This window comes from Phyllopteryx taeniolatus, chromosome 6 (genome assembly GCF_024500385.1).
Source record: "Phyllopteryx taeniolatus isolate TA_2022b chromosome 6, UOR_Ptae_1.2, whole genome shotgun sequence".
NCBI lineage: Eukaryota > Metazoa > Chordata > Actinopteri > Syngnathiformes > Syngnathidae > Phyllopteryx > Phyllopteryx taeniolatus.
The window spans coordinates 27,475,760-27,495,404 of record NC_084507.1 but is presented as its reverse complement, the minus strand read 5'-3'; the positions used below and the strand labels follow the sequence as shown (position 1 = coordinate 27,495,404).

Below are 19,645 nucleotides of genomic sequence, written 5' to 3'. Positions count from 1 at the left end.
GGTGTGTAATTCCCCCATCAAGCGGCAAGTGGGGATCCAGTGACACCTGGTCTCTGAGTCTACAATAGAAATCTGCATACCGGTGTGTAAGAAAGGAGGGGGGGGGGGGGGCGTACTATTCCGACCGTCTTAGAAACGTGAATTTATTTATTTGTCCGCATTTTCAGTTATGGTGACGTTGAAGGTTAGTGGAGAAAGGAGGTACAATGTTCCAGTATTCTGTCAACCAAATTGGTTTAACTACAAAAAGTACTGTAATGAAAGAATGGGAATGATGAACACCATATAAGGTAATGCATTCGGCTCAAGCCACGCAGTAAGTCTGCATCGCTCACGGCGTGTTTCTTTTTATAAGTAAATATTTTGCCATCAGAAGCCATTTCTTAGTCTTGTTTTTGTTATTTTAATTTAAGATGTCACACAATAAAAAAATATTAGAGTAAAATCCGCTGTTCTGCTTGTCATGTTTCACAAAGAATAATTTTCTTAAGTTTTTGGTGAAACCAAACTGTTCAACTACTGAATACTAAAAAACGGAAAAAGCTAGAAATTAACCTTTTTTTCTGGGGAAATAAGAGGTAGCCTCTTTTGGTAGGTTTGGATCGTACAGTATATTGTCATAGAACACAATATTATGTGCATAAAGATCCGTCAAAATGCTCTAAAACGGCTGGCAACATGGAAATTCTTGGAAAACGGTTAGCACTTGGCAGTGCATAAGTTAACTTCTATAAAAAATGGTTTGCCACTTAAATAGCCACAATGGAAAAAAATAGAATCCACTGACCAAAAGGACCAATAGTATCCGTCCATTTTAGCGCTCCTGTCGCTTTAAGGATGCAGAGCGTCCAAATCGCGAGCAATGTTATCGCGAGAATAGTCTCCCGGCTTATGCGTCCTGAGACCAGGAACAGGTTTGCTGTGTGTCGTGCGTGCTGTGCTAGCGTCTAGCTAGACCACACTTGCAGTAGTCCCAGGTTGGGTAACTTAACACATATAAGGGTCACATATAATTGTTTCGCAATAGAGTATATCGGCGAAGGTGTTTCTGGCGAGGTTTGGGCTCAAACATTCCTGAATGTCATGCTAAAGCCCCTAACTAATGCTAGCTGTGGTCGGAACGCTGCGTGTGTATCTGTGCTGAAAATACATTTTGGCGGCAGCACTTTTTTTTTTATTTTAATTTATTTATTTTTTGTTGTTGTTATGTACCATTTGATTTACAACACTCGGACTTTGTCACTTTTTGTTAGTTTTAGCTGCTTTTAAGGGTTGTTTAGACACTGAACGCTAACTCCGGGCTACATTAGCTTCGATAGGGCACGCGGACGTTGCGAGCTTTAATGCAATGCTGTTAACGTCAGACCATGCAGTCTGTTACAATAAGCATGTTGAAAGGAGTCTCTTGCAGTCATATTTTCTACATACATTAACGGTGAACTAAGTTCAGACTGTGTGTTAAAATCGCGTTTGAATTTGAGCATGACTTCCAAATGAGAAGGCATCTTGGATTTGAGTCGCGGGTGGGGCAAAAGGGGCTGCTGGGTTTGTGCCATGCAAGCAACTGTTCACGCCAGTGTAATACAATGCCTCTCTTTTGGTTCTCTGTTTTTACATCAAGTACCACCTAAAAAAAAAACCGCTGTCCAACTACCACCATCATGACCGACATGAAAATACTAGAGCATAATAGGCCTGTGTTCATCAGTTTTTATTTCTAGGCAGTACACTACCAGTCAAAAGTTAGGAGTCACTTCTTCGTTCAATACCATGGTAAAGTATTTCAAAACATTTGACTGGTAGTGTATATTTAATACTATTGTAAGCCACTGTAACATGCATCGTATAAACATTAATGCTGCACTTAAATATAGGAAAATAATTTTTAAAAATGCTTATTCAATTAAAATTTGTCTTCCCCTTAGGATTCAAGTGTTGCTGTCATGGCCACTAAAAAGTCGGCCACGAAGAGGAAGTCAGACTCTATCCCAGAGGTGAAAGACTCTAAGAAAGTGAAAGGTAAATGGGCCTTTCAAAGCAATCAGACTCACTTTATTTACATGATGTAGTAGTCAAATAGTAATGCTAATGTTCGGCGATCCGATCACAAGATGGAGCAATGTGTCTATTTACATGATTTGGCTTTTGGATTCATACGCGATGAAGACGCGGAGTTAAGTGTGTTGTGCGGAGCCGATCGATGACGTCATTGATTGGATCTGTGACTTATGACATGAAAGCCGATCAACATAAAATGCAAATTATCGTCCGATACTGATAACACCGATCAGATTGGCGTAAAGTCTAGTAAGAACGGAACTCCGTCGTAAACCGAGGACCCCTTTGTACAGTGAAATATTTTATGTACATCCAAGGTCAGACTTGTTTTTTTATTTTGAAAGGACATTATTTTGCTGGCATGAGTCAGAAACTTTATTACTGAGGGTGCAATGGTACATGTATTTCTTTGTAACATAAAGACTTCCCTCGCAGAACTTAGGGAAGGGACAGGAAGTGTGACTTCTTCATGCGTGACCCAGACGGCGGCTACGCCGTAAACAAACAGTGCTGCTCAGCCTCTGGCTAGCGGACATCATGGCAAGCAAGATGGTTTTATCATTCTGTCAAACTCACGTAAACGTAAATATTAGCGTGGTGCAAACGCAACTTGCTGTGCCATTTTAAAAAAAAAAAAAACATATTTATACATATAAAGTTATGATCATCCTCAGTTTTTTTAATGTGTTCTGAAATGCACTTTTAACATGTAAGCCTAGTGTAGTTATGTTTAAAATATGAAAAATACTTGTTTTTAAGAGGCTATTTATAAACCGTACATTTACTTTATGGTTTTTAACTTCTATAAAAGTGGGTCGTGAATTTACAACTAAGAAAACGGGTCCTCAGGGTGACAACAGTTAAGAACCACTGGATTAAGTAACTAGTCACCTAGTAGATTTTTAAAAAAAATGACTGCAGCAAAACCAAGAACATTTAAGTCCAAAACTGGTTTGTGTGGTGACTTGAAATTGTTGTTTTCAACTCATCTGTCTATGAATTTCTTACAGTTTACCACAGGAGTCATGGTAAGGAGCCGGGTCACATTCTTGTTCTGGGCCAGGGTGATGTTGGACAGCTGGGTTTAGGAGAGGACATCACTGAGAGGAAGAAGCCAGCTCTTTTGTCCCTACATGAGAAAATAGTGCAGGTGATAGCCGGGGGCATGCACACTGTGTGCCTCAGCGACACTGGTGTGGTAAGTAATATGAATAATAACTTCCACTGACAGTATGCAGTGCCTTTCAAGGCACCCAAGTTGACACTTAAGAGACCCAAGGATGCATTTGACTTGTTTAAAAAGAGATTGCATCTCAAGGAACACTTTAAATATGAGCAAATCATTTTTCCTTAGGTTTACACGTTTGGCTGCAATGACGAAGGGGCCCTTGGTCGAGACACAAAAGAAGAGGGGTCTGAGATGTCTCCCGGGAAGGTGGTGCTTGATGAGAAGGTGGTGCAGGTGTCTGCAGGAGACAGCCACACAGCCGCACTAACGGAGGAGGGAACCGTGTATGTGTGGGGCTCCTTCAGGGTCAGTCGTATTACTTTTTCCTCCTAAGTCTCCAAAATTGGTAAAATATGTAAACAAATAGTGTGAAAAGTGACATGCCAAGCAGAACAATGACTTTGACGCTAGTATGTTTTGCTCTTGTGACACCTCAAACTATAAAACAACCAATGGCAAAATAATTATTTACAGGTATACAATTACAAAATGCGATGTGAGGGTTGTTAATTACTGCATGGCTTGAGTTGAACGTAAATGCCTTTTTTACATGGTGTTCGACATTTACTAAATGAATGACGTTATCTTTTCTTAAAATTGCGACACTCTTTCTACTACCTACCGCGTAGGGCTGTATATTAAGAATCTCACAATTCGATTTGATTCTTCACGTCGTGATTTAATTAAATTTTGAGTCAATTCCATCTTGACTTAAATGCTTTTATATTGATTCAGTAGATTTATTTTCATGCTCGTGAACTGTGGAATATCGTCTCACATTTTTGAGGAATAAAACATCTGAAAATAAAATTTGCACAATAATAAGCCATTTGTCCATATGGTGTACAAAAGTAAAAATATACTTCTGTATAAACAGAAAAAAAGTGCGCATACACTTCATTAATATTTTGCTACTCCTGGAAATTGTGATGAAAATTTTTTTTTTGCCTGGGAAAGCTTACAAAAAATGCCCATTTCCTGCCACAGGCAAGGAGGTGAATCGATTCCAAGGATTTGCTGAATCGACATATTTTGTCAATACCTTAAACTCTTTACGAGTTTGAGGTGCATAAACATGTCTGACTTGCCTGTCCAGATTTTTCTCCCTCATAGTCGACGTGACAAGCCAAGATTCACCTCATAGTCATTATCTTCTACTTAAAAGCTGTGCTGATCACAAAGCGATGCAATGCTGCCATCTACAGGGATCTGTTAGTCATTGCAGTGGTTTACAAACCTGATTTTCACAGACAGGCTGGATAAGAAACTCTTCCACACCTATGTATACGTTGTTGGCAATAAACTCTTGGATTACAGTTGACTAATAAACGTCCGGCAGTGAATGAGTTTATGTAGATTTGTTAGGTTTGGGCCTGATCATTTGCTGTCAGTGCCATTAAGGCTTCTTTATACGAGCTGTCACTGAGCGCAACCCACGAGCGCAGTTTTGAAGATGTACTGCAGTTCACCTCCAAGTCGGGGGTGTTGCTACAGCTGGTATTGGCTGGGACACCACATGGTGGAGTTTCCTCTGCATTTTTGGGCCATTTCCGGTAGCCGTTTTTACTTTCCTTTCAGTAACAAGGAACAAAGCAGCAACAATGGTGACTGTGGAACATTGTCTGCTAGAACGAATGGACCTAGATGACCAGATGATATGTTTAATTATGCTTCAAAATCGATCGAGAAGGTGGCGGCGTAGATGGTATGTAGAACCAAGGGGCACGCTGAGTACGTCATCACACCATGTGACTAAAACGGACCAATCACGAGAGATGATCTCCGCCGTTCGAAGCGCAGCAACAATTTTTGTCGTGTGTGCGTCAAGCTACCTGCCGCGCGAGCCAATTCGTCTGTCGCGTGATGCAATGTGGCCGTTGTCGGACGCGGGAGTATAAAGAGGCCTTTAGAGTTGAAAGCCAAAAAATTGTCTGCAGTGCGTTGCTGTAATAATTGCCTGCAACTCACCAACATGCAACAACTAGTGATGCGATGACAGCGTTTCACTTTACAGGATTTTTTTTTCTTTTCTGCCGTTTGATTTCGTGAACATCTGGGTCGAGCTATTGTCATCGATTATTTTGATAAGGGAGTGCCCTTTTGATAAATTAATGTGGTGTTCCTGCATGTTGTTTGCAAGGAAGTTAATTTCGATGGAGGTTGTATTTATTTTAGCAATTTCTTTCCCGACCCTTCCACCTCAAGCTGTCACGAGGCAGGTTTTTTTGTTGTCTTGACTCTTGTTTTTAGCTTCTCTTTCGCCTGTTGTAACCACTTGGATGACTCTGCATTAATCTAATTTTCCCCACCAATTGAGAATCCCCCTCCTGCACCCAAATAACGTGCTGCAGTCTGTTATCCTCTCTGGGCTTATTTAACAGATGTACCTATTTAAGCATTTGAAATTCACCAAGTTAAAGTACAGTATTAACGCTAGGTTAATCATACTGGGTTGTTTTCATCCCTCAGGACCCAACATTTGTCCCAGTATTATTTATTTTATTTCTTTTTGTCATTGCATTTTCCTTAATACCATACTCAGTGGCACACTGGTAATTACATCTCTATTATCTCTGCCTACCTCCAGCATTTCAACTCCCTTTATTAAGACTAGAGCAGATTTCCCTGAAGAAACCTCACTCACTACTGCTTGAAGCCCACAGCATAGCAACTGTTTAATCAGCATTACTATGGCCAATATGATTGGTTGACTCAAATCACATGGATTGAATCTATGTTAACAAGTTTGTCTGGTTTGTCTGCTTAATTTATTGTTCTTGTATTGTTTTATGATGCATGTTTTTGTAATCCTAAAAGCCACTCCCATGCTGGCTTTCTAATACCTTAATGTGCGGAATGTGGGGTGATTTCAGCTCATTGATATTGATCCTTTCCCCACAGGATAACAATGGCGTTATAGGTCTCCTGGATCATTTGAAAACAACTGTCGTTCCTACAAAGGTTCCCTTGACAGAAACTGTTGTGAAAGTTACATCAGGTAGCAATGACTCATGTGACTTTCACATTCTTTCTTTTATCAGTAGTGGTGGGAAAAAGCTAGTCTTTTATTTAAATTGAATGATGTTTTAACAGGTAACGACCACCTTGTAATGTTGACCGTGGAGGGAAATCTTTACACGTCGGGCACTGCTGAACAGGGGCAGTTAGGAAGGGTGCCTGAACAATTCTCAAATCGGGGAGGCAGAAAAGGCCTTGGTGAGTAGCAAACCTCCACCGCTGTTGTAATATTTGGAATGTACGTTCCATGTACTACGTAGTTCGTTGCTGTTCCTGTGATTTCAGATCGTCTGTTGATTCCTCAGATGGTCAAACTCAAAGGGAAAGTTCACTTCATAGACTCCTTCTGTGGAGCGTACTTCACATTTGCTGTGTCCAAAGATGGACACGTGTATGGATTCGGCCTCTCCAACTATCACCAGTTGGGTAAGTGTCCCACCATTTTAATAGCCTGCACTACTAAGGTGGCATTGCTTCTCCAACAGATGCAAATGTTCACTTCCTGATTTTCACTTCCTGATCTAAACTGTAATAGATGTAATGAAATTGTGTGTCTCCATAAAAGGGATGCATAATACAAATACACAAATGCTTCATCAGAGGGCAGGATTATGATTGAATTTACCTATTTGGCATTCAACGCTTTTACAACCTTTTTTTTGCCTCTAAGAAAAACAAACAATGTACTGAAAGGCAGCTTGACGCCCTAAATTAAACGTCTTCACATTCAAATACACCAAGTGTAACAAAATACAATAACCACAACTGTTATATGAAAGCAGTCTGGCATGTGCTCTGAATGTATTAAATTATTGTGATATGCTTTGCTAGATGGGTGAAGCAAGCTCACATTTCAGAAATCTGTTTTGGATCATTTACAGTTCAAAATAATCCCGCTCCAAAATTCATTTATTCTGTTTGGTTGCGGTTTTCTGTATCAGCTTGTTCTGGCAACCAACTACTTAAATTATTTGCACCTTCCTGTGTTTGCTGCAAGTAGCGAAATCCAATGTCATCACCGATGCTACATGATGACCAAAACGAGGTCTTGGTGACCTGACTAATCGGCAAACTCTTATTTTATTCATCCAGGCACCAAGAGCACAAAGATGTGTTTTGCCCCTGTGAAACTGACGACCTTCAAAAATTCTACCACAACCTGGGTTGACTTCTCTGGAGGACAACACCACACGGTCTGCCTTGACTCTGAAGGTAAACTGAAGGATTATTCCCGTAGCTTTTTTTTGTGGTTTGTGTCCAGTGCTGAGCCTGAATCATACTGTTTTTTTCTTTCAACAGGACAGGTGTACAGCCTGGGCAGAGCAGAGTATGGGCGCCTTGGCCTTGGTGAAGAGGCTGAAGAGAAAAGCGAACCCACAGCCGTCAGTGGGGTTGAACCAGCCAGCAGAGTGACATGTGGGGCATCAGTCAGCTATGCTGTCACAAAAGAAGGTGAGAACGCTACCAGATAAGTGGCAGATGCAAGCCTACTCTTCAAATGCTATGTTGACAGCTGTCGTCTTTGTTTGATTTGAAATGCCCAATGCTGGCTATGCCTACTCTAGGATCTGTGTACGCTTGGGGAATGGGCACCAACCTCCAACTTGGCACGGGTCAGGAGGAGGATGAGTGGACTCCTGTGAAAATGACTGGCAAACAGCTGGAAAACTGCACAGTACTGATGGTGTCCAGTGGAGGGCAGCACACGGTCCTTTTGGTCAAAGACAAACAGGAAAGCTGATGAGCCTCTCAGGCATGTTATGATGCTTCAGCCATGTTCACTGTGCCTAAAATGAGGGGTGGTGGGGAATGATCATTGGTGTCTTATTGTGGCTCCATCATGGCTGAGTGTCAGAGCTGAGGTCAGGTAGTTGACGCTCTTGTTGATGTGGCTACATAATGGGGGACATTTTCAGTATGAATACAAGGCTATTTTTTTAAAAAACCCTATTCCTCAGATTCCCTTTGTCGCATTTTCAATAAAAAGTCATTCGTGTGACTGTGAGCTGATGTTTGGTATTTGACTGTTAGTGTACATAAGAGCATTTTTAATGAGTTGTCCCCAGACTGGACATTTTAAAAGAATGCTTTTTTCCCCCCCTTTAGATCAACAATTGCTTGGGTTTTGGTTCAGACAAGACATTTATACCAATTGAATTTGTCAAGCTGCTCTTCAGAAAACGAAATGTTTTCACTGTTTTCTGTTCACTGTTCTGTGTTTTGCTACTGTTCCTGTCTGGGAATAAATTTTAATGTTTTACATATGTTTTTCTAATCCTTTTACAGTTTCATTGCATTTATTGTTTTTGTCTTTGTTTTAACTCGCGCGTCTTGGATGTGAGGATTTTTGGATCTGTGATGCTAAGGTGACAAATCCTAGCAAAGCACTTTAACCCCTCTGAGGTTACTGGCCTGGCTCTGATTTGTCTTCCACCTGTTGAACTTGGTAAGAATGCCTCCTGATGTCCTAGCTGAGACCTTTGTATGCAAGTTAAATGTGTAAAGCGATCCCCATTGCGTGTATCATTTTTACTCAGGCTGCACTAATTCTGCGTGTTTGTCATACAGTACTTGCTCCCTGTCCAGGACTAGGGCTAGTTTCTCAAAACGGGCAACAGGAGATATATATATATATATATATATATATATATATATATATATATGGAATCGCCACTGATAAATGGACAAACTTCCATTTCACATTAATAGACTCAAAATTCGTGAGAATTGTGAATCTGAAAATGTGTTTCGAGATTACTGTTTGGATTTACTGGTTCCTTTTGGCAGACGTTCCTTCCCCTGTGCCAGATGGTCTGTTGACTTCTCACCAATGTACCACAGATAATTACTACAGACCTGATGATGTAACCTCAAAAGTCGGGCACTGATGTATGTGCCAACTTGCAGTGGTGCCAAGAGCCGTTATGCACTACCTTCTGCTCTGACACGGTCTTCATTGTGGCCAGTCTATTTGAGCTGTGTTCGTTGCCCATGGGGCTCCCCTAGCACTCCTCAGGGCACCAAAGAAAAATGCAGTGTGTTTATGACCATAGCGCCAAATCCGATAGTTTTATATGGTATTACATAGAAATACAATCCCAAACGTCATTTTAAAAACTAGAATGGCACTCTCTCTATTTGTGCAGATAAAACTGTTGTTTCCTGAAAAATGCACATTGCTGTTTTTGTGCTCAGGCCAAGCCCTGTACTATAAAAGTATTGCTTTGGTGCCATTTTATATGCCAGGGAACTATGCTGCTGAGAGGGGACGAGCCTTGTCTATATATATATATTTTTTAACCTAACCTGTTCACCTGCATGGCGATGCAGAATGGTAGATCTGTATGCCTTTTGCGCTGAAACAGTTTAACAGGGGCGTTTGAAAATATTCCGTTTAATTTGTTTTTTAATTATTCTGATGTGTGCTGAAAATGCAGCCAACCGTGTTCCCCCCTGCTTCCACAATTCTTTACCAATTCAAACCATTCCACTTCAATTTTCCACATCCCCCCTTTACCCACATTCTGTGCAACACTAAAATACCCGCATTTTACCCACAATAACACAAGTTCTACAATCTTTAGCTACAGTTTCCTTATTTCTCAACCAATTCCTACTTCTACGTGTTCAGCTCATTCAAGCCAAACTGTGAACCCCTTCCCGAAATTTCACTAAATTTCAAAATAAATGCCCGAAATTCTACATTTTTACAATTTTTGCTAGAATTTCCTTATTTCTCCACGGATTTGCACCGTTTCAACTTCTGTGTGTTCACCTCATTCAAGCACTTGATCATTCGCACGCCAGTTCACCAGGAATTGCCCATTCTAGTTGCAAAGTAGTTCTTTGACGCCATCTTCTGGTGTCTATAGGCAATTACAAAGCGTTTGCGTGGGTGTCAATTTAAGACGATTTGCCTCAATTATCCAACGATTCTTTTTTACGAACCCCAGAACGAACGAAAATATTGCTCATTGGGCGAACGTTTCATTCATCCATCCTGCGCCGGACACAGAATGGATGATCACCCCTTTTCATGTTTGATATACCTTTTTTATATTTTGTTCAAAGTGTGCAAACCTTTACTAAAATAGGGGCTTTTGTTGACGCTGGAACTAATTGCGCATGTTTCCATTATTTCAATCTCAACGTACAAACCCCATCCAAGAACCAATTAAGTTCGTAAATCGAAGTTCCACTCTCGCTGATTATCGCGGGGGAACATTCAGTGGCGGTTCCAGACCAATTTTACTGACGGGGGACTGGCTGGCGCTGAGAGTTTTGTCAGAGGGGCACATTCAACCCACTTCTAGCTAATGTTAGTTAACCTTACCACTACATAAAACCAACCAAGCCTGCAACTGTAGCCTATTATAATAAATGCTATTTATAACTGGATTGCTCAAATGTGTTTTCCTCGCCATTGCTTTTTTCTTTCTTTCTGTAGTTCAAAATGAAGAGTAAAAAAGGTACCCAGTCCTATATTTCTGCTCCATAAAGATAAATAACAATGAGGCAGGCATTTAGACAGATGCTGGATGATGGCATTGAAAGAGCTGAAGAAAAGTGGAAAGCGCCGAAGCGAGACAGCCAAAGCGAGAGCGCCAGAAGACTTGGGCCTCACTGGTTTTCGGAGAAAGGACACAGCAGGAAAGAGAAACAGCGTGAGATACAAACTGAGTGTGAGTTTGTGATGTTGGGGGAAAAAACATTTGCCTGCTTAACATGTTACTTTTCATTTTAATTACATTCACATTAAGTGCATGTTTATTTTGGAATTTAACATACATTGTCACTTTATATTAATTACATGAAAGCAGTCCATATTTGAACACACATTCATATGTGTATTTATTATATTTATTGAAATATGAAGTTTGAGCGTGGGCTGTTTGGGAAGGGCCTGCTGTTTGGAGGGTGCGGCGTCATCAAAAAGTAAAGGAACATATAAGTTGACAAAACAAGGGGACAGCAATCGTCTTCCAAAAAACAACAAAAAGCAATGGCTTGCACAAACATGACTGTACCCTAAACTTATTATTAATATGCAGAACCGTTTGAGGCAATCATTTTGTTCACTCTCAATGAGACTTTTAGTGTGTCTCAGGTAATTTGGCCCACTATCTGTGAGCAAAGTGCTCCAACCTTGTCAGCTTAGAAGGGTCCCGTCTCCAGACTAGTGTGTTTCAGCTTCTTTTACAGATGTGAAAGTATTGGGCCTCAGAGAGTAGTCCAATGTTTTGTTGTTGTTTTTTTCTTTTTATCCTTTTGGAAGATCTGTCTCCTGCATCTGCGACTAAACTTTCTGACACTGGGCAGCGCGTTTTGCACTAAAATACTTTGATAGTCTTGAGATTTTAGGGATTTTCAGGCACTCGCGCCGTTAACTACTGCTAATTCAGCCGTAGTTTTAACTCCACTAAATATTTGTATGAAAAACACATCAAGTCTACAATTCCAGTAGGAACCAATCAAATGAGAAACGGTGAAACGGCAGTAACTCAGCATATCTTGTCGAGGTGTGTCATGGCGTATTACGCTGCCGGGCAAACAAGGTCATTGGTCGCCATTCTTAACCTCGCAATGTAGTGTGTGCCGGTACGTTAGTTTAGCCTCTCTAACAAGAACCCCTTGGTTTACGACTAAGTTCCATTCCACCATGGCGACATAACCCACATTTTTATATTAGAACGTGGCATAGCCTAGCACTAATCTACGTTAACGCAGAAGTAAAAACATACTGGCAGTAAATATTTGTATGGAAAACAGTAAGTACGGCGGTAGCCTTCTTGTGCTGCGAGACAATGTATTCTTACACTGCTGTGCAAACTAGTTTCTTGCACGCCATTCGTAACCTTAAAACCACCTTCGGTATGGTCGTAAACCAAGGAACCTATCTGTAAAAATGCATTCATTTCCGCAAGCAGGGAGCAAAACTCCTCTCTCTTTATCTGTGTTCCTAATCAGCACACCGGAACAGAACATTGTTTATTTAGTTAGCTGGCTAAATGTGCACTACAGCTGGATGTTATTTCTGTGTGTGTCCTATTAAGCCATTAGTACGTGATACAATATATGCTGATTTTGAACAATTGTTTTACATCTGTCCATGCAAATGACCTATGCGCATGTAAATCGGAAACACTCAAGGATGCAAATGATGGCTTGAGAGCAAACATCAGAGCTGCATGGTTTTTCTTTTCCATTTGAGGTTTGCTCTCTTGCTCGTTTCATCGGCTCTAAAGGAGGAAATCTGAAGTATGAGGCTTGTGAAAATCTAATGAAGCAATAAGCTATATTAAAAAAGGATGAAAGGCACTTATTGTAATTGATAAGGGTAAACTGCTCCCTGAGCTTCCTTTTTTATTTTGTGCATGGTATTTTTGCGTTTTTGTGACATTTTTGAGATTGTGGCTTGTAGTATTTTTAGATATACAAATTATTTATTTTGTAGACTATTAATCGTATAGATTGGATTCATAGTTGTACATCCACTACCGAAATATTTTGTGCGCAGAACACCGGGCTGTTTTATTTGTATCACATTGACATTTGTCAGTGTACTTTTGACCATGTTACAATTTTTCGATACGGTGTCATTCAAAGGATGGTTAATATTTTCATTTGTGCTGACCTTATTAATGTAACCACATTCTTTTGTTGAAAAATCTATAAACTGTGGGGGACCCGGTTCAGTGCTGTGCTGTGATTGGTCAGTCTACGTTTTAGGGTGTGGCTTAGCAAAAATTAATTTTGAGGATGTCCTGTCACATGGATTAATTGTGTCACTCTGACCATGCATTCATAATTTTATGTAAAAGGTTATTAAAAAAATGGATTATGTTCACTCTAGATAGATGGATATTTTTATTATCATACAGGAAATTGAAAACATGGTACCTTCTGAATAGGATTTTTTAGATATTGATTTTCTTTCAGACAATTTGCTAAACATGAAAACTGTTTTCTGCATTGGTCTTCTCTTTCTCTCATAAGTCTTTCATAGCTGTGATAAATCAATATTTTTGTGCTTTTTCATGACAAAACATTTAGTACGCTGATGAACTGGCGTCTTTCCAAAGGTTTTCAAAGGCAGATAAAGCTAAACAACAACCCTGAACCCTTTTTATGTTCCCAGCAAAAAGAAGCACATTAAAGTTTTATAATGCAGATTCTAATATTCCTCTTTCAATTAATCACAGAGGCGTCTCATGTACCTGCACCAGCACATTGTCAATCGCATAATAATAAATCCAAGAAAAAGTAATTACGGCAACAAACTGGCTGCGTCACTCCAAGTTCAAGCAAAGACTTTCAAGTGCATTCAGTAGCACCATTTAGAATGGTGACTTTGCTTTACGCTGTGCATCTTTAATGAGCGTTTAAGGTTGCAAGTACACCTACTGATGTCTCTTCAAGTTAAGCCTCTCTAACAAGACAAGTTGCGGTGCGTCTTTAGCCGCCCTGCTGTGTTTTTAATGAACTTTTTTACATTTTTAATTACGTTGTGTGTCTTTAGGTTAGCACAACTCCATCAATCAGTTCAAAGTTCATTGACAATGGCTGTGCAAATGATTGACAATATATGAGATGTAGGCCTATTTATTTAACAATACATTTATTGTAGTATTTTGTAGTGGTATAGAACTGCACTTTGTCATATTTAGATGTATAGCGTTGAATGTAAGTGCAGTCACTGTCGCCAAAATGTGTGCGACGGATGAACTACAGAAAGGAAGCAGGGAACGAAGTACAAACAAGACATGAGTGGCTGGAGGGATCTGATTGGTTGACACAAGGAGCAGGGCTGACGAGAACAAGTGAACACGAAAACCAAACACGAACATGGGACCCAGCAAGGAAAACAAGACATAACATGACACAAAACTGAATCTCGCCAAGACAATGCAAAAGTCCACAAAAACAAAGATCACTGCACCCTATGCCGGACTTGGCAAAGCAGGCCCGCAGTTTACATAAGGCTGCTGTTTGTTTTACAGTACTGTGTCACAGTCACTACAGTCACTACAGCCTTTGTACGCATGGCACAGGCAAGATTTTTGTACCGTTTTTTTTTGTTATATCGTCACCGCGACTCTGCGGTTTTTCTTCTATTGTTCCAGTTGCTATGTGTTGGATTTATCTTACCCAACATTATAAAAAATAGACACAAAAGGAATGAAGACGCTGGTTTCTTTTTCTCATGAGGAGGGCGTATGGGAGATTGTTCAGATCACAGCCTCTCAACACGCTCTAAACAATCCCCCCCCTCGCTCCTGCATTTATTTGAAATAGGAGGGATTTACAAATCATAATGTTCTAAGCAATAAGACACAACACAAAATATTTGATAATAAGAGGGTTTTTCCCAGACATAGTATTCTAAACAATAAGACACGACACATAATATTTGATAATAAGAGGGTTTTTCCCAGACATAGTATTCTAAGCAATAAGACACGACACATAATATTGGACCAACACTTGTCCCGACCCGACCACATCCGATCACGTCCTTGGTCCAGGCACCCTTCCATCGGATGATGCTGAGTCATCTTTTCGAAGGCGAGACATCTAAAATCGTCCATAATACTAATGCAAGCTAAGCAAATAAATGATAACTTCTAGAATATATTTAACATTTCCCTCCTGTTTATCATGTATTTGCACAAATTCTCATATCATCTTACAGTCACTTCATTTCGATTTTTAATTGTAGAATCATTTTTATGAAATAAATACATTTACACTCAGAGTAAACTTGTCATACATGAATGTTGTAGTTTAAACATCGTAATCACCTGGATCAGGAAACAAATCAGGTAAAACAACATCATCATCATCATCGTCATTATTATCAACCTCCAATAAAGGATAAATCTGCTCCATACGGTTCCATGTGGGTTATGGCTGTGGTGATTAATTTACTGATTAATGCCCGAATGCATGGGATACAACAACATCCACACAATGTCAGAATGGCTGCAAAAACAGCAATTGATATTAATATTGGTGAAATTAGGGTTTTATATTTACCAAAAACGTCCATTCAGCTGTTTCACAAGGAGTGTTGATTGAGGGTCCGTAGACCATCGATGGCTCTGGTCAAGCTGCCATCTGAAGCAGTATTGTTTGTTCTCCAAACATACCGCAAACACCTCCCTCTCTTGCGAGGAGCATGTCGACAGCTATGCGGTCTTTGGAACGTCCTTGAGCTGCTCGTGCACAGCTTCCAACCCACTCTGAGTCCAATTTCCTAATCTCTGTACATTGAAGTGGATATAGTTTATCCCATCAACATTTTTATTAATCGTACACCAACAGCATATGAAGTATTCAAATCCTCCTGCAACTTGGTCAGCTAATTTGTATTGATTAGGAACCCCACAAGGAACACCATGTATGTTTTATGTTGGATAATTTTGCCTCTGCCAGGATAAATCTCTTTTTTGTCAAGTATGTCCAAAACACACAAGGAATTTGTCTCCGGTAGTTGGAGCCGCTCTAGTACAACAGACAGTCAATTTACAGAACACTTTGGAGACATAAAGACATTGACAAAAAATAATTGTGCAAAAAGATGCAGTCCTCTAGCAGCAGTTTGAATGACTAATATCGCAATAGTCCGGTGCAAAGATCATTGTGCAAAGGGCGCTGAGACTTCAAGGAGTGTATGCGGTTTAAAGTGACGAGTAGTGCGATAATCTGGGACAATGGTTGTGCAAATGTTGCAGATGCTCCTCAATCAGTGTGCAAATGGAATAATACAATCTTGTGATAATTATGCCGGAACTATGCGCAACAAAGGCCTGGGACCCATGCAAACAACACAATCTTTTCTCGCTACATTTGCTGCTTGTTCCATCAATAGTAACCAATTGTTATTTTGTCCTGAAACTCCTGTGACAACAAGGAACCAATCATCAGTAGTTATGTTGTTAACCATTCAAATTTGTCTACCTTTCTTTGAAGTTTTCAATGGCATTTTTGGTTTAACACGGTTCCTATAACACAATACTACTTGGAAGTGGGGATCTTTTCCACCAGAATAGGCCCACAAGCTCACTATCAAACACATTGGGTGACTTGTATTTCAATATTAAACTATGGGCCGTCAGGCTGTACCCCGCCTCCTGCCCGATGACAGCTGGGATAGGCTCCAGCACGCCCGCGACCCTAGTGAGGAGAAGCGGCTCAGAAAATGGATGGATGGATAAACTTCTTTCTTTGTTCTTTTGCTGTTCTTTTTGACCAACTGGACCAATCATAACCTGTTTCACCAATAAGGTGTTTCCATTCAAAACCTATAGTTGCATACCAGTCATATCTAAATCCCCAATTCTGCCCATTCTCTTGAGCATCATTGGTGAGAGCCGCATATGGAATTATGATTAAAGCAGCTTGATTTTGGGGGCACAAAATATTAAACCGTTTTGCCGCATTTGGAGGCCATGCCCACAATTTTGATCATCAGCTGTACTCCTTTTGATACGAGTTAATGATTCAAAAAAATTTTTTTTATTATTATTATTGGGTTTGTCATATTGGTCCAGTTGGTAGGTGATTTTCTATCTAAAAAATGGGTTTTATCATTGAGGGTGGGACGTCCCATGTACCACAAAAACAAAACCAACATCATAGTAGCCAAAGTTGCTACGTAACAACTTATCAAATCTCATAACCAACGTGGGTGTGCCTTTCTGCTGAGTTCTCACTAAAAGGGTTGGTGTCTTTTTTCTTCACTGACCAGCAAGCGTTTTCAGAATCTACACATCTGCTCCCGCTCTGTTATCAGACTTTTGCTCACCTTCCCAATTTGAGTACTCAGCTGAAATGACTCTTACAGTGTGTTAAATGAACCCACGTGTTTCTTTCTGCTATTTTTTAGGGCTGTAAAGTGTCAATCTATCTGTGCCACCATCCCTCCGGTTGAGACGTGACACAGCATGTCTCAATATAGCAGCCCATTTGAATAGTTTTTTTTTTTTTTTTTTTTTCCTGTGCTAATGTAAATTTCATTTTGTAGTTTTGCACTTTGTTTTTCCCAATAATTGCGTTCTTGTTGTGGAATACTCATATTGGCTATCAGTATAGATTGTACCATCTTTATTTATCATTAGTTTGCATGCCTCGATTAATGCTACTAATTCAGCAGCTTGTTCAGCCAATTCCTGTCAATCATGCTGCGTGCCTTCATCAAATAAGGGTATTAGTGTGGCTGGATTTAAGGTTGTGCATCGCTCAACAGTCAAATGTGGTTCTGATAGCAAGATGGCAATGCAAGATAAATGTCTTGCAGGTGATTTGCAATAGGAGAGCAGACACTGTATGTGGGACCTTTAGGGTGAACTGCTCTCTAGTTGAAAAATAAGCTATTGGTCTTATCACCGTATTGTTGTGTAAGTACGGAGGTCATGCAATAGCTTTTACAATCTACCATTTGAATGAATGTTTTATCATTAAATTTGGAAGGCCTAGCGCAGCACTGGAGACCAAATGTTGTTTAATGTCACAGAAGGCCTTTTCTGCCTCTGTACTCCATTAAACAGGTGATGTCATTTTAAGGTTGTTTTCATATATTAATTTTGACAATGGTGCAACAATTTCTGCATAGTTTGGAATCCATGCTGTACAATAATTTGTCAGACCTAAAAATGATTATTATGTTTCTTCGTCTGTGGTTTAGGATTTTTTAAGACTATAGCTCTCCTGTCTTCTAATATAGTCTTTCCTCCTATACTTAAATTATGGCCTAGATATTTAACTTGTCTTTTACATCATTGCAATTTATTTTTGTTAACTTTATGTCCCTCTTCTGTTAGATGATGCAGTAAGGTCAATGAATCTTTGCATGTGTCTTCATCTGTAGATGCCAGAAGACATGCGTGTTGTCATAACTTGTGAATAATTAGTTAGACTTTCACAGTAACCTTGCGGTAATCTAGTAAATGTATATATATATATTTTTTTTTTCTCAAATGTGAATGCAAACCAAAATTGACTGTTATTTTCTATTGGTACTGAAAAGAATGCATTAATGCATTAATGTCCACTACTGTAAACACAGTAGCGTCTGGTCTTAATGAATTTAACAATGTGCGTGGGTTTGGTACGCATGCTGCTCTCTGTATTACTGCAGCTCATCACATTCTTTTTTATCTTCTATTTTTGTGATAAGCTCCAAGGCTGCAGACAACAGCCTTTCCCACGTTTAACGGTGGCTTGTCTTTTATTTTTTATATAATTTGATTCCTGCAACGCGGCTATTTTTTGTGTATTTAACCAACCATTAAAGCCGTGTTCGGTTATCCCTGTCTCTAAATATAAAATTTTATCAGGATCCTGTTTCTTTTTTTCTTTTAAATTTAATTTAATGAACCTCCAACCTTTACACTGCAGTGTATTCCTGTTTTTTATTTTACTACTTCCTTTCCCCATTTGAAAGAATTTGGTTCAGTGTAATACTACCTAGGGTAGTCTAGAACACTGTTTCTTTTCAGTAGGACGGTGATTCAAATTGACTTTCTGTGGTAATTCTCACTTCAACTCTTTCGAGTGGAGAATTCTTGCCTTTGCATCCACAAAAGTCCACCGTTTACTTTCCCACTGTTTTGGTATGGAATGAAAAACCTAGTGGTTTCCCATTTCCCATTTACACTCTCATTCAAACAGTTTTCATTCACACTGGCTCGTCAGAGGACTCCGCCGTCCCATACGGAATTTAACTACGTCTGTCAACAGCTCATTAGAGGACTCCGCCATCCTATACGGAATTTAACTACGACGCCACGAAACTTTCCTAGTTTCTTTATTTTACCCGCCATTGACTAGTATTCACAGGGTTTATTAAACACGGAATTTAAGTACGTACAGGACTCCGCCGTCCTCGCGGAATTTCTGGACTCCGGCGTCCTTTTTCCTAAAAAAAAAATTTAAATTTAACTCACCAGTCGTCTTCAATCCTGTGGATTGTCGTCAACCTTCAGATCCCAGTTGAGGAGAACGAAGACCAGTCCCGTAAAGGGTCTTACTTGCCGTGGCCACGGTCTCTTAACTGGAAGTCGGCTCCACAACTGGAATCCTCGGGTGTGTTGACATCCGGCTCGAAGGACCAATTTAATGTTGGATTTATCTTACCCAACATTATAAAAAATAGACACAAAAGGAATGAAGACGCTGGTTTCTTTTTCTCATGAGGAGGGCGTATGGGAGATTGTTCAGATCACAGCCTCTCAACACGCTCTAAACAATCCCCCCCCTCGCTCCTGCATTTATTTGAAATAGGAGGGATTTACAAATCATAATGTTCTAAGCAATAAGACACAACACAAAATATTTGAT

General features: G+C 39.9%; 1 protein-coding gene across 3 annotated transcripts; it reads left to right on the top strand.

The window, feature by feature from the left end:
- Nucleotides 1–153: 153 nt before the first annotated feature.
- On the top strand, nucleotides 154–8,564 carry rcc1 (regulator of chromosome condensation 1). 3 transcript variants are annotated; one of them, XM_061775879.1, is made up of 10 exons: nucleotides 154–290; nucleotides 1,926–2,019; nucleotides 3,069–3,256; nucleotides 3,413–3,592; nucleotides 6,188–6,284; nucleotides 6,380–6,502; nucleotides 6,590–6,730; nucleotides 7,397–7,516; nucleotides 7,604–7,756; nucleotides 7,870–8,564. In XM_061775879.1, the coding sequence occupies exons 2-10, from the start codon at nucleotides 1,944–1,946 to the stop codon at nucleotides 8,043–8,045; spliced, it is 1,254 nt and encodes a 417-aa protein (XP_061631863.1). In that variant the 5' UTR covers nucleotides 154–290; nucleotides 1,926–1,943; the 3' UTR covers nucleotides 8,046–8,564. The 3 variants fall into 3 exon arrangements, with proteins under 3 accessions (XP_061631863.1, XP_061631862.1, XP_061631861.1); XM_061775878.1 differs by lacking the exon at nucleotides 154–290 and adding an exon at nucleotides 861–977; XM_061775877.1 differs by lacking the exon at nucleotides 154–290 and adding an exon at nucleotides 992–1,773.
- Nucleotides 8,565–19,645: the final 11,081 nt, after the last annotated feature.

Coding starts and splice junctions, on each gene's coding strand:
- rcc1 (XM_061775877.1), top strand. Junction 6,285..6,379: donor TGTTGTGAAAGTTACATCAG/GTAGCAATGACT, acceptor ATGTTTTAACAG/GTAACGACCACCTTGTAATG. Junction 7,517..7,603: donor GGTCTGCCTTGACTCTGAAG/GTAAACTGAAGG, acceptor TTCTTTCAACAG/GACAGGTGTACAGCCTGGGC.